The sequence below is a fragment of the Tigriopus californicus genome, chromosome 9, assembly GCF_007210705.1.
Source record: "Tigriopus californicus strain San Diego chromosome 9, Tcal_SD_v2.1, whole genome shotgun sequence".
Taxonomy (NCBI): domain Eukaryota; kingdom Metazoa; phylum Arthropoda; class Copepoda; order Harpacticoida; family Harpacticidae; genus Tigriopus; species Tigriopus californicus.
This window is the reverse complement of record NC_081448.1, coordinates 8,544,978-8,561,570: the sequence shown is the minus strand read 5'-3', so window position 1 is coordinate 8,561,570 and position 16,593 is coordinate 8,544,978. Positions and strand designations below refer to the sequence as shown.

General features: G+C 41.9%; 1 protein-coding gene across 1 annotated transcript; it reads left to right on the top strand.

The window, feature by feature from the left end:
* Positions 1-13,203: 13,203 nt before the first annotated feature.
* LOC131886517 (uncharacterized) lies at positions 13,204-15,154 on the top strand. Its single transcript, XM_059234879.1, has 3 exons — positions 13,204-13,285; positions 13,391-13,870; positions 13,933-15,154. The coding sequence occupies exons 1-3, from the start codon at positions 13,261-13,263 to the stop codon at positions 14,538-14,540; spliced, it is 1,113 nt and encodes a 370-aa protein (XP_059090862.1). The 5' UTR covers positions 13,204-13,260; the 3' UTR covers positions 14,541-15,154.
* Positions 15,155-16,593: the final 1,439 nt, after the last annotated feature.

Here is a 16,593-nt window from a genome sequence, read left to right as displayed (position 1 = left end):
CGATCAAATTATACTAAAAGAAATAAAGCTAAGTTTAGAAAAACTGTTGTGTTGAACAGCAATAGATTCAGTATCCGTCTTCTTTTTTTTGCCTTCTTATTTACATGTCTTAATTGGTGGGAATTTGACCCATAGAGCATTTGAAAAACGAATACGGATTGTTGCATGTACATTTTTGTTTTGTTTCGGAATTATCGGAGTTGTGACATTTAGCACGACTGCAAACTTTTACTGGCCATATTCTTCAAGTGGCATAAAACATGGTAACTGGTATTATTTTGATATTTTTGCTGATTTGCTAACCTGTTCGCACAAAAATCTTGCTCTTCGAGCCCATTCATCCTTTGAACCTTAATTTTTCTCACCCCATTGAATCGTTTTTTGGGTCTATTTTGTTTCAGCTACACGACATCGATTATATCTTTGTTTGACGCGAAACAACAATGTGTTTATTTGGAACATGAACTGAGGCACAGTTTGACACTCGTCCTCTATTTTGGGACGTACAGTTCTTTGGGGATAATTCATTTTCTCTATTGCACTATCATCGATTATCACCATAGAGGCTAGATCAACATTTTTTTCCATTAGATCAACCTGAATGCTGACACTTTTTACCATTGAATGCGGCCACCGTTCAAAACAATTGACCCCTTCCTCTCATTTAAATCCCATTTGGATCAGTATTTGTCCAAATTCCTCGACCTTTTTAGACCACCTAATACCAGCTCATTGGTGGATCAAATATATTAGCATTGTTCTTGACCATTTCTAGTTATGCCTTTTTTTTTACAGTCAGACATGAGAGTTTTTACATTGAATAACATTCTTAGTCACAGTCACACCTTCACACACAGTCGTATCTTCAGTTTTAATGCCTAATTCTTCTTCAATTTTACTTTTTTAGATACTACTTTTCAATGGGGATTTCGTAGAGAAATATGTGACTGGCGACAAATCTCTCTAGATATTGAAGCGACTGAATTTGCCATGAATGAGCTGAATAGGCGTTTTGCTGAGCTCCGTTTTTGCATGTGTTGGGCATTGGGCAAGTGGACTATGGAATCAAATTTTGGCGTCAAATTCATAAATTTGGTAACTTTATATCAAATTTTCAAATTGGAACCCAAACTTATCGCTCATACGGTAATCCTATTGCAACGAACAAAGTTGAAATCAACTAAAGCCAGTTCTTCACCAAAGACCCCTGGCTGTAGACAGATTTCTGTTATGGAGATGAACGATATCTCCCTCTCCATGGCCAGTTCCTCTAGAACCTTCACCTTTGTGCTCTCTTTTCTTTATTGAAATAAAAAAATGCAGCCTTTCAGTGTCATCCTCGAAGTATTGGAGAATTTCATGCAAGAATTGCAAATCCCTTTACAACAGCACAGCCCGAGAGCAAATATCTGGGATTACAGGAATCAGTATTCATATGGCCAAACATTAAAAGGTTACCAATCTCTTTTAGACTAAGGCTACATCTAGACCACGATGGAAAACCAGGATTGTGTCCGGTTTGAATATGGAAGTAGGACTACTTTCATTCTTAAGATTGAAGCCTTGGTACATTTCCATCCCGAACACTTGCCGTCATTTTAATTTTCTAATACTGTTTAAGGAATGTCACCGTATCACCCAAATTGCCAAGCTCTTGGCGTTTGAATATATTTTGCATGGCTATTCAGTATTTCGAGCCATTTCCGCTTGCTGATTCATCCTTGTTGTCGACATTCCAAGTGTTTTTATCGATTGTTTCATTTGGCATTACGCCTGACAAAGTGGCGTTCCTGCTTCAAATGGTTAAGAAGTAGAGTGCGGGGAAAGATATGATCACAAGAAAGGACAAAAATGTTTATTAAACTATTTCACCTTTTCACTGACTTTAACCAATATTAAGTAAAGTAACTGAAATTTGAACTAATGGCGTCTCTATTTCGAAAACCATTACTTATCAGAGAGCTTGACAAACACTTCTTCTTTCACTGTACTCAAGTCGAACAAAAGACTCATGCACCAAAAACTCGCCCCAGCACTACTCCAACTTCAATCCTCAAACCGGATGCGATCTCAGTTTTTATCTTCGTGTAATGCCGCCTTAAAGCCGCCTTAAAGCCGCCCTAAATGTAGCCGAAGATGGATCTTTAAGATTCAACCACAAGATCCAATCCAGGGATTCAATTTCGGAGACTCAAACCATGACTTCTATCCTAGTGTATGTAAAGATACCCAAAAACTGGATCATTCATACCACGGTGCAGGTTTTTTCATTGATCCCTTTCAATGAAAACTCGAGGTTTAACATAATCAAGCAAATAATTGAGACTAGGGAAGAATTTTCAGAAGGCATGAAGAGTGGCCAGATGTTCGCCGGTTCGAATGTGCTTAAGAGCTGAACTGAGGCATTGGAAAGAGAACCGGCTAGTTCAACCATCTCAGTATTTTGCTCGACATACGAACAATTTGGTTCCATAGTCCACTTGATATAGGGTGAGAAAATGAAATTGAAAAGCAAACCGGGAATCAACTGGAACCTGATCATGAAGCCTGACAAAGAGCTTCGTGCTGCCATCATCCAACTCCATGTTGCGGGGAAGTCAAACTCCGAGACTAAGAAGCTCTTCCCGGTCAAAAAGGTGACCCGACAGTTCATCTACAAGCAAGTCCACAGGTTCAAAGAGACTGGCGAGATAAAGGACAGGCCAAGAAAAAGCTCGATCATTGACAGAGAGAACCCCACAGGCCGTCGAAAAGATCAAGGAAAAGGTCTGGCAAATTCCGACCAGGTCGATCACGAAGATGGTCGAAGAGAAAGGCGTGACCTTCCATGAGCTTCCATGAAGAAAAGACTAACCAGAAGTCGGATTTTGGGGAACTTCTTGCGAACTGGCATGACCGACCCAATCTCTTGGACCGATGAGAAAATATTCACAGTGGAACCTCACTTCAACAGCCAAACTGACCGTGTCTTGGGCCAATATCCAATCCATCCCGCTCCAGTACCTTTCTGTCTTTTGGAAACAAAACCGTCCAGCATCATGGTGTGGACCAACGCATTTTTTGAGGAAGGAGAGGCGGCCTTCCAGCTGCCCAACCTCAATCGCACAGACTTTTCTATTTCGCTCATTTTTGAGGGCAGGGCTTACAAAAAGCTTTACGGCAATATCGAAATCCTGAAGGATTCCATGATCAAGAAATGGGATGCCATTTAAGAGAACACCGTGCGTGCCGCTTCGTCTATGCCTCCATCATCCCTCATTTCAAGATGTTCATCGCCAACAAAGGCAGGCATTGTGAAAATGTATCAAATAAAAGTTGATGTATTTGATATCCTCTTTGAACGTGTCGAAATAAAAAAAGACATTGTTGTTAGACCACCAAATATCCAATATTGGATGTTGGAATGTTGGAACCCATGTTTATCGCTCATGCTGTACGCCGTGATAATCCTATTTTCCTGCATGGGGATGTTTTCCCTATATGTTAGGAATGATTTGCACATGAGTCATGTACAAATGTCGAATGGAGAAGCAGAGGTGTTAGTTTGTCATATCTGAGGGCTTGATCTGTCCATTGTTAGAATGGATAGGCCCCTTCTTGTTCAGCAAGCACGTTCTTGTCAGTTCTCAATTTCACAGGAAATAACTTGGACCGGGCAGTTTGCTCTAAGGTTTTTTTTTGTAAGAGACTTCAATTTTTCGGCTAGCGTTGTAGAGTGGAAAACTAGTCCGGATGGGTACATTCCTGTTTCGAAATCGACATTTCAGTTATCCGAAAAGCTGGAAGAATTTGCGATCTTCTTCCAACATGTTAGTGAAGCCACCAGGGCAAATAGTGTTCTGGACTTGGTCTTGGCAAATGACCCTGCTATGATTCACTAAGTCCTCCATGTGGCGACTACTAATCTGTCAGATCACCATGTTCTCGAGCAAGGGTCGACCATCCCTCAAACGCCAGGGTGGTTTAGAGTAAGACCGGCCAGGAAGGTTAGTCTGGCCAAGTTCAAGTTCAAAGACGAACACTGCCCTATAATTGTAGAGAGGTTAGAAAAACTATAGACCTGGTTTCAACTCTGAAACAAGAATCGTCTATAGATGCAGCCAGCCGTGCCAGATGGGACGGTTTCCAAGGTTGGTGACGGGGAAATATTGCTTGGCGGAATTAGCCTCAAAAACAAAAGGATTTGGTGGAATTTTGACTTCTGAAAAGATACAAATTTTACGAACTAGACCTTGACAAAACAGGTAGTGTTTTTTTGGACTAGGAAGTCCCATCACTTGTTCTTGTGAGTCATTTAGAGCATTCACTTAACAGTACATGCAAGCCAGCCTCTATCAAAAATACGGGCCATTGGGCAAATTTAAGCAATTTTGTTTACATTTTTTCATTTTTTCACTTTAACCATCACAAAAAAACAAAGAAGCAACTTAACATTGAACTTATATATTCAAACGATTTTCGTTGCCAGAAACGCCTTATGAAGAAAAGAGGCCCTTCCTTGAGTTGTGCTTGGGTTTTGAGCAATGGGTAAAGTTTAGGTTTGCTTAAAATGAATTTCAAAAAAAAAAAAAAAATGGAAGAAAAGTTCGATTTGGCAAAGACGGCGGATATCTTCCCTAAGTTGAAATATTGCAGAAAGTATTATGGTTCTCGGAGCAAATTATGGCACCTTTAACATCAAATGCTGCAAATTCAATAGAACGACAAGCAGCATTATAGTTTCAGAGGCACATGTTTCACCTCCAGAATGATTGTTATTGGAGAAATTCTCACTTTTAATCAAGTCAAGCATTTAAAGTTACGTTATACGAGGCGTTGTTCAAATCAAACAGGATTGGTACTGCAGGGAACCAACGGTTGGGACTAACTAGACTTGTATTTAACATTATTTTTCTACATAGTCTCCCTCTCTATCAACACATCTCTGCCAGCGGTCCACCCACTTGTCATCCTCTTTGGTGATGGTGAGGCAAGCCCCCTCCCATTCCTTCTAGATGGTGCTGTCACTAATGGATGTACCTTCCAACGCATTTTTGGCCTTGGGGAACAAGAAGAAGTCCGCCGGTGCCAGGTTTGGTGAATAGGGGGGATAGTCGATCATCTTAATGGACTTGGCAGCGATGAACTTCTTCGTTATCCTGCCCGTGTGACTGCTGCCATTGTCCATGTGGAGGTTGAACCCATTGCTTGCTTCCCTGTTTGGTTTCTGGCGTGTAGCAACATACGTTGGTCTTTTCCATGGCGACTATGGAGTCAAGGGAGGCCTTGCCCTTAAGGAAATTGGCCTTTAAGAAGGCCTACGCACACTCTACTCTCCTCTTTTTGCGGACATCAGTGAGCTGCTTGGGGACGGACCCATATTGCAGACTTCTTGACAAGACCAAGATCTTCATGCAGGATCCTGTAGACAGTTGTATTAGATGCATCAACCTCTCTGCAGATCTCTTTGATGGTGACCCGACCATCCGTCTTCACTGAGGCCCTCACGGCCTCGACAATGTCCTAAGTCCTCTTTGCCCTCTTTGTATTTAGATGGCGCTTGTCGTGGACATCTTTCCCTGCTTTGACATCAGCCACGATCTGGTAACCTTGAGTCCTTTTGAGGACCTGATCCCGATGTGCCTCCTTAGAAAGTTTGAGGATGGTCTTGACATCCAGGTTGGCGACTAGCGCAATTCAGAAACATCGAGAGTTTGGCTTTAAAAACAAGATTCTCTAATAGTAAGGTGGAATGAATGCATCCCCACAACTTTTCATTAACAAATATTATTGTTAGACTCTTCTTGAAGCTTCTAATTTGCTTGATATGACCTTGACTGAAAGTGTAAAAAAGTCAGTACGCATACGGTAGCAATTTTGTTTCATGTGCTCCACAAGGTGAAACAAGATGTCAAAGCCTTTTATATTAGCTATTAGCCTTTGGGAGGGTGGAATCGAAAACCTATGAGTTACTTTGACGCTTGAAATCAATCTCGATGCTCTAAACAAAAACGTTAAAAGGGTGGCGATAGGTTTCGGCTCAAAGTCAAGAAAAGTCATATCAAAATGTAACCAATCGCATCAAAAATCGCATTGAGCTTAGTATGGCTACCTCGGTAAGCAACAGCCAAATTCATAGCCCCATTACGCTGCACGAAAAATGGTTTATAGAATAGAAACTTTTAGACGCAAACCACACCCATATCACCAATCTAATACAGCCTATTGTGACTATAAACTGACAATGTACTGGCAAGGTTTGCTGACCGGACGAGGTTCAATCCTCAGACCCTGGCACTCCAACAACAAAAATGAAAAAGCTCCTCCAATTTACTGAGGAATAAGGCCAAACTGACCAATCGCACCCATATTTGGAAGATCGACAGTACTTGAGAGATCGAAACATTCCGGAGAAGTACTACGTATAAAGAATTGTTGATTGCTTCCTTGTTCACTATGATCACAAAGGATCCTACTCCGTTTCTTCTTGGATATCATCTGGTGAAGATAATTCGAAGTCAACTGGGTTGACCATTGCCAAGGACTTTTGAAAATTAGGAAAGAAACAATCCTTCGTAATCTAAATCGTCAGAGCTCGGCCTGTTTGACGGTGTTCGAGAGAGGGTGTCTCGAATGAGAGGATTTTTTCCCTTTCGCCAAATTGTTTTGAAACAGTAAGAGGCCACCTCGAACTCGAGATTTTTAATACGGTCATTGTCGACGCATCCAACGGTTTAACGTTCCAAGATGAATACCATTGGTGCAACACGAATTAACGAGACATATTACTTGGCAAAGTCAAATCTAAGGACAAATAAACACTTGGCTATCTTTTTGATTAGTTGTTGCAAAGGTCGGAGGAAGGTGGTGTAATTAGCGTGAAAAGAAAAAAATCCTGTTAACATAGATGGGACAGGTGAATCGAACCAGGCACCTCTCTCGCATTGGGATATTACGCTTATCCCTACACCCCATCTCCTCTCTGAGTTTGATTGCCGGTATAGGGATTTAAACCTACGACACGTGAAGAAAAGCTTCTTGCCTTGTTAAAAAAAAATTGAAATCAGATATCTCGAAATGAGTCGATATTTAGACTGTAGCGAGCAGACGAGACGAGAGCTGAGAACACAATGCCGGGGAATGTTGGTCGGCTAGAAAACAGCTAAACCCCCCCACACTACATCCCCCTTGGGAGTTTATTACATAAAGTATAGGAGAAAACACTATGCACAAATGAAATAAACCAACCCTTCAAATATTGGGAAATATCAGGCGGCCGCGTTGCGACATAGAGAGTTCGCAGATTCCACGAAGAATATCCAAAGAGCAAAAAGCGGGCTTCAGCCGATCTACAGATACCGTGTCAATTGTACCATTCACGTCCAAAACAAAATAATCGGATTGCCGCTCAACAACTTTAAAAGGCCCTGCATACGGGGGAGAAAGAGGAGGAGAAACAGCGTCGGAACGAACAAAAACGAATTCAGATTTGGAGAGTGATGATGATGAGTAGGGCGATGATGAACCATGACGCTTTGGGTTGACAAAACGAAAATTTTCCAACCGAGATCAAATATCGCGCACAAATGTTCCAGCATTTGGAGGAACAGGGCTCGTACTAAAGAACCGGCCAAGAATTCGCAAAGATTCGCCAATTGTAGCCTGTGCAGCGGAATGACCTAAATCCGGCTTGTATGCCGAACGAAGCCCTAAAAGGACAAGCGGAAGCTCCTTATTCCAATCTTCGGCTCCTGTGAGTTTGGTCATTAATGAAGCCTTCATGGATCGGTGAAAACGCTCCACCAGGCCATTAGCTTGAGGATGGTAAGATGTCGTTCGGGTAGAGCGAAAACCCAGAAAACGGCCAAGTTCCCGCCAAAGAGCTGATCCAAATTGTCTACCTCGGTCAGTGGTAATGATCTCTGGCACCCCAAAACGAGAGATCCAACCGTGCAATAATGAACTCGCACAATCCGCACTTGTCATGGAACTCATGGGGACAACTTCGGGCCAACGCGTCCACCGATCAATCATGGTGAACAAATATCGGTAACCCTCGGATTGGGGTAACGGCCCAACAATGTCCACGCGAAGGTGTCCAAATCGCCCGGAAGGAGGATCGAAATCCCGAACAGGATGGCGATTATGGCGTTGTACCTTGGACCTCTGACAAGGCTCGCACGACTTGACGAAGTGGCGAATATCCTTCTTCATTTTGTACCACACAAAATCTGTTTGAACTGCGCGAGTGGTTTGCTAAATGACTCCATGACTGAGCTCATGAAAAACAGAAATGATGCGCGAAACCCACGAGCGTGGAACCACCGGGCGAGGCGTGCCAGTAGAAACATCACACAAAATAGGCAGATCATCAAATTCCATTAATTCGCATTGGAGTCCGGTGACAGCCCCGGGCAAGGCTTTGATGTAGGAGTCCTCAGTTTGGGAGACAGGGAAAGATTTCCAATCAATAGGAGATGCAGTCAGAGAATTCATTCGTGACAACGCGTCTGCCACAAAATTATTTTTGCTCTCAATGTGGCGGAGATCCGTTGTATATTCGGCAATGATTGAAAAATGACGAGATTGGCGATCACTCCACGAAAGACCCTTGGAATGAATGGCCGTAATCAATGGGCAGTGATCAGTAAACACAATGAAAGGAGAGCCTTCGATGAAGTGACGGAAATGCAAAATGGGTTCTTTCACTCCCAAAAGCTCACGATCAAATGCACTATATTTAGCCTCCACCTTGGTCAAAACACGAGAGAAAAAGGCTAAAGGCTCCCAACCAGTATCAGTCTCCTGCTCCAAGGCAGCGCCCAACCCCGAATCCGAAGCATCTGATGTCACTGCCAATTGCAAATTAGACCGAGGAAATGCTAACAAAGCTCGCTGAGATAGAGCAGACTTGAGACTTTCAAAAGCCTCCTGATGCAGAGAGGTCCACTCAAAAGGTGCCTTGGGCTTCAGGAGATTGATACCGGTTGGGAGCGTCTACTCGCTACATTGTCAGAATGTGCGAAGCCCAAACGAACTCGAACTGAGCTTTTGCTCAAATTGAAAGGCGAAACCGAATAGACCCTTAGGACCACTAAATGTCTCTTGACAGCAACATTTTGGTTGTTCCCTTTTTCAAATTGGGGTTGATGTTCATGAATAGGAGGCCATCAATGATTCAGTTCTACACTACAGATGACCGGATTACAAATTTTTTCTTTGCGGACTTCCTTACCGCTTCTGGGAATGGGATCCTCAGCACTTGAAGCCGAAAACATAATTATTTTTCTCTATGGCCTGCACCTCTATCCTCCCAAACTTCGCCCAATCCGCCCTCAAATCCGCCGATGCCACCTTTACCAAATTCCTCAAACAATACCTCTGCGTACCCCAATATGCCAATAATGTATGGACGCATTTTCTATGCAAAGCCGAGCCCCTCACCATCGGGCTGCCAAGGTTAGTGTCAACAGTGTTAGGAACCTGACCTTTCCGGAGGTGATGTCCGGACACAAGTTATCCTTTCCGGTCAAGGACTTACTAACACCTTATTGTCCTTGGCCCGACATCCCTTGGGAGTATTGGCGGTCACGTGCCTTTGTCCGGCTCCCAGCCAAATGCCATCAACGATGGGAGCTGCCTAAGGATTTGTTCAATCTGGCCCACCCCCTCTGCTGCAATAACCAATATTTTCATCATTTAGCTCCACCCACCTATCTTTGTACTGCTGAGATAACACATTCTAGTCTGCAATTTTATCATTCTTACCATTTTTTCTTTTATCCAACCATATTTGTGTATAATATTTATGTACACACTTTTATTCATTTTACAAGCTGACTCGACCGAGAGTCTCACTGAAGATTATGATTAATTAGACAAAATCTAGCCCATGAAAGTTGTACACTTTGGAACAAGAGTGTCCAAATGAGATATGCCCATCCCGCGCTTTAATGGACTCAAAAGACTAAAAGACGATGAAAACCCAACATGACGTTGAAGCAAAATAGCATTTGAGATTTTTGATTGAAAATTAAACGCAGAATTATAATTTTCAAATATTGCCAGTTTCTAGCTATATTTATTGGAATCAATGAGTTGAAAAGATGGTTCTTAGGAAATGGTTGAAAGGGCGGATTCGGGAAAGATGCCAAGATCAAGATCAGCTGGGGTGGGCTCATGAGATTGGTTCGAAGCGAAATCGAAGATATGGACCGGCTTATATGCCGATTGATTGACCTAGACATAGACTGCTAAAATTTGAGTTATTTGGACTTACAACTGGTTTTGCGCCCAAAAAAATGAACAAAACTTAAGATTTAGATTCTTGCTTTTGACAGTCCCCAGTTGTCAGTCACATTTATAACATTCTCGTTGAAAGTTAGTTGTTGAAAAGTTATAACGTCAAAATCGTTTGTACCTGACTCAGAATGGGCCGAAAACTCGAATGTTACGTTGTGATTGCTTTGTATAACATTGAACAACTCTTCTGACTTCCAAACACCAAATTTGGTTAATTCCATTTTTTGGCTGCATCTTCTGATTTTATAATCAACTCATTTTGGTTAAGTCAAAGTTCAGATGATATCAAATTTTCACATCGTGACTTAAACCATGGCCCGAAATTTGAACTCGTTCAATCCAGCACAGTACCAAATCGAAACTTTTTAGCCCAGCCCAGCCCATCTCAACAATGTGGAGGAATTTTGTAGACTCAAAAATATCATATAACGTTATTTTCCATCATTTAAAATGCTTTCAATCCTGACAAGGCCCTCTTCAGTGCAATCATCAGACTAGTCTGAGCACTTTGATCTATTGCAAAAAAATACTCTGCTTAGGTTGGTGATCACTTTGTCTCCTGTTCTGCTCGATGGAAGGGCATCTTCTGGCTTTGGATGGGGGATTTGAATTAGTTAACAAGCCCTTAAATCTCCAGAGTTTTGTGAGGAAAAACAGTGGATTGTACCACGAGTCCCAAATATCATCTTAGATAAGTTAGAGTTATGGGTGTAAGGAACTAACAAATTGTTGTACTCTTTCTGGAAGTAACCATCATTCTATCATTGGACACGATTTAACCAAGGAACTCAACAAAGTTGTCCGTCACTCTGAAATATTTTTGGTTGTAAGTTATGTCCAAAAATTTTGATCCAAATCTCTGTCCGCCCCTCACTTTTACCATATTTGGAACGCATTCCACGGCGTCGCCTGAACGGCAATGGACTTTGCTGCCATGTGACCCTTTTTCTCGTTTTTGCACACAGATGCTAAAATCTTCTCCATGGGGTAATATAGATTGTTATCACTTGGATTTACCTATCTAGAGGAACCTGGAAACATTAGTGCTTGGCATCAAATGTATTGAAGAATGGCGGATGCATCATTGCATCCTTTGGTTTTGCTTACCGATAGCGGTTACAACTTCCGGAAGAAAAAGTTCGGTGCAAAAACTTAAAAAACAAACTTTTAATCACGGAAAATACCCTAACAAAAATATCCTAAATTGATCAAAAAGACAGAAGTAGCAACCCTTGAAAACTCGTGATTTTACAGGATTTTACATCCTTATAGAATTTTAATTGTAATCTATGCAATTTCTTCCATTTTTGTTTTATGTAAACTTAAATCCGCAAACTGTTCTTGTTTTTTGCTCTAAAAAACATAAGTATTTCTATTAAAAACTGTGGCCTAAAGAAAGCTAGGTTGATAAACTGTGCCCAAAAATAATTTACTTTCGTATAATATCTAATCCGAAAACGAATTAGAGTCGACGAATCAGGCTAGCCCTTGAATATAAGGTTAATCAGTAATTTTGGCTAAAAATACTGTGTTTAAGTTTTTGCAATTTTTTGTGCATATTCACGTGATTTTATGCAAGGATGGCACTAGAGTGCAAACTTCGCATTTTTTCGGTATTTCCTTTAGCAATAGACCAGCCACCATTCACTCTACCGGCTTTTTGTCTCTTTATGTTTTGCAAATCCCTATCATGGCAGGGTTTCTTCCAAAGAATTGTCGGAACGACTCACATTCTCTCTGAGATCGATTTGAAACCTAACGTTATCAAAAATTATTGTTTCTCGACATCGACTTGCTTTTCCAAATTTTTCAAAGGTCACTTGTACTTCCGAGATTTCAACTGAGGGATCCGCCTTCATATTGCACTTCAATAATACAACTTTTTCAATTCGTTATCAATACCGTTAACAGAATCGTCATAAGTGAGAAATGATTGCCAATTTGGCTGCAGGAAGAAGGTCAATTGCAATGGAATTGAATTCGTCGGTGGATCAGGTATTACAAGACAATAAATTAAAGTAGACGAGATATGTATATGATAGTTAAAATAAAATTATGATCATTGTATAATAGACAATAGGTTTGGAATCCAAAAGTAGCCAGCGGGTCTGATCTAATTTTTGGCTAACCAAAAGCGCATCTAACGATCTTTGCTTCCTTGTTTGCCACCGTTGTTTAGCTCCATTGTTATCATGTGATTTTTATTCGACAGCATCATAGCTTTTCAGTTTCACTACTTACACGCTTAAGTTAAATTTTGTGCCGAGTGGAATTCTCAATTCCGAATGGCAAAAGCATAGGACAAAGCGGATAAGCCACAAACATACAATACGGTGCTGATGAGGCTCCATTCATATGAAGGCAGAATTAGAAGCAACCACAATTCTACACGTACATGTGTGTAAAAAGAAAAGTGCTTGAAGTGTATTTCTCTACTTCCTTTTTCTTGTTTTCCAACCTTTCGATAAGAATAACTTTTACAAAAAGTTCCTTTGATTTAGCAAGTTAATGAGAAAGAAATACGAATTTCAGCAAAAAAGTGTCAAACAACTTTGGTAAAAACATTTGGTCACATTGAATGAAGTGCACTGTAGCACATTGCATTTCCAAAATAAGTAGCTAACAAAAAACACAAATAATCCCGATGCAAATCAAAGCTCGAAGAGCAGTTCCTGAACCGGGAATTGACTGAGAATGCAAACAGTAAGGAAAGACGAAAACAAGAGCGGATAATTCTTGTTGTGCCTTAGAGCGCACTTAAACAAAAAGTGTGTTGATAACTGTACGTACGTACTGCACGTACCGACAGTAGAGCATTCTGGCCAAGGGGTATGTATCAAAGAAAATAGCACATGGCGAAGGAGAGTGAGCGTTCCCCAAGGTTGATATAAAATCCCTTCATATGATAGATTCAGCAACCAGATCATCATCAACAAACTCTTGGGCAACACGTCCGGCCAAGTACTGGAACAAAAAATAATGAAAACTTTCCTTCTTGTCCTAGGTACAAACAAACGTATTTTAAGACCAGAAAAATACTACCTCAAAATACAGGACGATTCATGCCATTGCGAGCCATTTGTATGTAAATGATTCAATCATTATTTAGCTTTCCTTGTGGCTGGAGTCATTGCTGATGGGCCTCAGCACCGGAGACAAAATCGAAGGTTCCGTGGATCAAGACAATTTGGCCGTGGGGGGCGTGCATTCCGTCGAGGCCGTCAAGACGCAGCTGCACCCGTGTCTTCATATGGGGCCGCCTCAGCTCCTCTTCCCCCTCTTGACAATGCCCCTATCGATGATTATGCTATTGAAGATTATGCCACCACTGGAGATTATGATTATGAGACCCCAATCCCACCACTGGCCCCGGTAGCTCCCGTGGCCCCCCTTGGTCAGTACTCGAGCAACGGCGGTGCCAATGGAGTCACAAATGGCGGAGCATTTGGAGACGATGCCTTAGCAGGAATTAGCGATAGTAATTTGGCCATGCTGGAAAAGGCTGTTCCTGGTGTTCCAGGACAAGATTATCCCATCTATGCTTCGGTCCCAGAAACGCCTTTCACTTGTGACGGCCAAGTCGAGGGAGGTGAGTATCTCAATTGATGAATGGTTCAAAAGAGAGTAAGTTTTACATTGCCTTCATGTTAGGTTATTACGCTGATCCTGCCGCCCAATGTCAAGTGTTCCATATTTGTACTGCTGATGGCTTTGGGGGTCTGGCCAAGTACTCTTTTCTGTGCCCAAATGGAACGACCTTCAACCAAAACTACTTCATCTGTGATTGGTGGTTTAACTTTGATTGTGCCGAGGCCGAGGCCCTTTACTCCAGGAACGACGAGATCCGAGCAGAACAAGAGGCCAACATCGGAGCCGTGGGTGCTGGCGACTCTGGCTCTGCGGGTACTGGCAATACTGGAGGTGCCTTTGATGACTCAGTTGCTTATGACGACTCAATTGCTTATGACGACTATGATTTGGGTGTGACCGAGTCTGCTCTGAACTCGTACGGTGTGGCCAACACTGAGGCTGTGCCCGTTTTCCAAGACAACAGCCTTTCACCCGCTTTGGGATCTTACGGTTCTCCTGCTGCTGCCGCTGAAGAAGAACGAGCTGCCCGAAGGTTTCGGGGCGGACGACGGGGTCGTGTCAATCAGGGCCGTTCTCGATCTGGTCGACGATTCAGTGGCCAAAGGCGAAACAATCAAAGGCAATCGGGGCGCCGTCAAGGCCGTCAAGGTCGGCGCTTCAGTGGGTAGATAATGCTCAATCGCCCCCTCATCAGTGCTTAACAACGCGAACATACGAATGAACCGGATTCTGACCCCAAGACTGTGCTCGGTCATTGATTGCCCTGATCTTCAATACTATTGTGATATTTTCGACTCACTGTCCTCTTCCCTACCAGCTCCGAATCCCCCAACCCCCGTGCAACATTGAAACTCAATCTGGATCGAGGATTGCTTCTCGAATTGCTCATAACCCCATTTGACAGACAAATGTGCCTTGTGTAAAGTGTTTGACCTCAATTGATTTGAGGATTACCAAGGTGCTCAAAAATGCATTTAGACGGCCGCTATTCACTCCATTTCTAGTGCTTTCGGTGAAGTGTTTCACACAGAGATTGCTAATCTACAATCTACGCAATGTCTTCAATATTCATGCTTTATGAAATGTCATGTTCGTTAGATGTGTTCAGTTTATCTAATATTTAAGTCTGGTTGCAGTGATTGTCTTTTTGAAATACATGTTTATGACGCAACAAAAACAAATATCTTGTGGGATGCAGTTCCCATGTGTGACCCATCTAAGTTAGACTTGATTGCTGAATGGCCCTAAAGTTGTGTTCTTTTACTTTAGCAATTCATTTGGTGAGGATAGAATTCCTCATTCGTTTTATTCCGGGATGAGATTCAGATTCTTTTTTAGTCATTGATGTGTTCAGTTTTGTAATTTGTATGGCTGGTCGAGTGACTGTCTTTTCGCAATCAATGCTATTCTATTGTGTATAGTTCCGCTCTGAAACGCATTAAAAATCATGGTAATGCATCAAAGAAAGGGAGTATTGCAAAATTTGCTTAATCAATCATTTGCTGACGTACCTATAAACGAAATGTTAAACTCTGAGGTACAAAATAATTCTCGTAAACCAAGTACTCAAATGAGTTATTTAGGCTGTATGACAACATTACACTAAAATTAATCGTTTGTCAGCTTGAAAATAAAAGATTGGACGAAGTACAAATATTGTTGCCGATTAGGTATGATTTTGGTTTTGGTTTTGGAAGCCTCCTACAAAATGGCCTTCTTGAACGCTGAGACTGTTGTTAGGTTTTTAATGGTATTTGATTGTCCTCGTTAAAAAGCAATGCAATAGAGTTCTTTGGTGGAATTTGGTGAGGATTGGTCATCAGGGTATTACTTCTCAGGATCCTCCCATTTTCCTTACTTAGGTTTTGTAGTAGGGATTTGATTAAGGGGGAAACTAGGGCGGTGGCCTTGATCTTGAATATGTTGGTTAGTTCAAAAGCTACCCCGCTAGAGAGAAAGACTCGAGGCCTAAGAGTTGGAAACTGGATTCATAAGATTTCTCTCTGAACCCCCCCCTTGTAAATTCTCTACCAGATCATGTTCCCATCCGACGAGTTTCGTGGTTGGCATACGTTCATGCTGTACTCGAGAATCGGCCTGACATATTTTATATATATGGTCATCAGCAATGTCTTATTCCTGGTTTTGGAGGTCCGTTTCAGGAGCCCCATCATTCTACTTTTGCCTTTGTGACGGTCTCAGGACAGTGCTCCTGACGTTTTAGTTCCCGGTCCAGGCATTTTCCATTTGTTTTTGCCGCCTGTCCTTCAATCCAAACCTTTGGACCCTACACTTTTCAATGTTGAATTTCATCCCGTTTGATAGGCCCACTCTAATGGAGGAAAATTTGGAGAAAATTGTTGCTGCATTTTTTGGTTGGGGGTTGCTAGGGTTGGAGTGTGCACCTGGCCCCGCTAACGAAGCCAGCCTTCACATCGTCCATTTTTCAAATTCTGATAAGCAGTTTCATGACCGGTATCTGATTGGTTCAAAGACGACCCTCACTGTCAGCACACATCGACCCAGTGAATTTTCAATAATCAAATGATTTTGAGTTAATTGAGTTTCGAAACTCAGCAAATTTCATGTTAGGTGTAGCTCAGTCAAGTTTCTATTGTCTTGGTTCAATATCAGACTACTATTTGCTTAGACAAGCGGGTAAATTGAAATAAATGTCAAAATTCAATGCATGGCCGGTGCAGCTTGGCTCAGCATATTGAC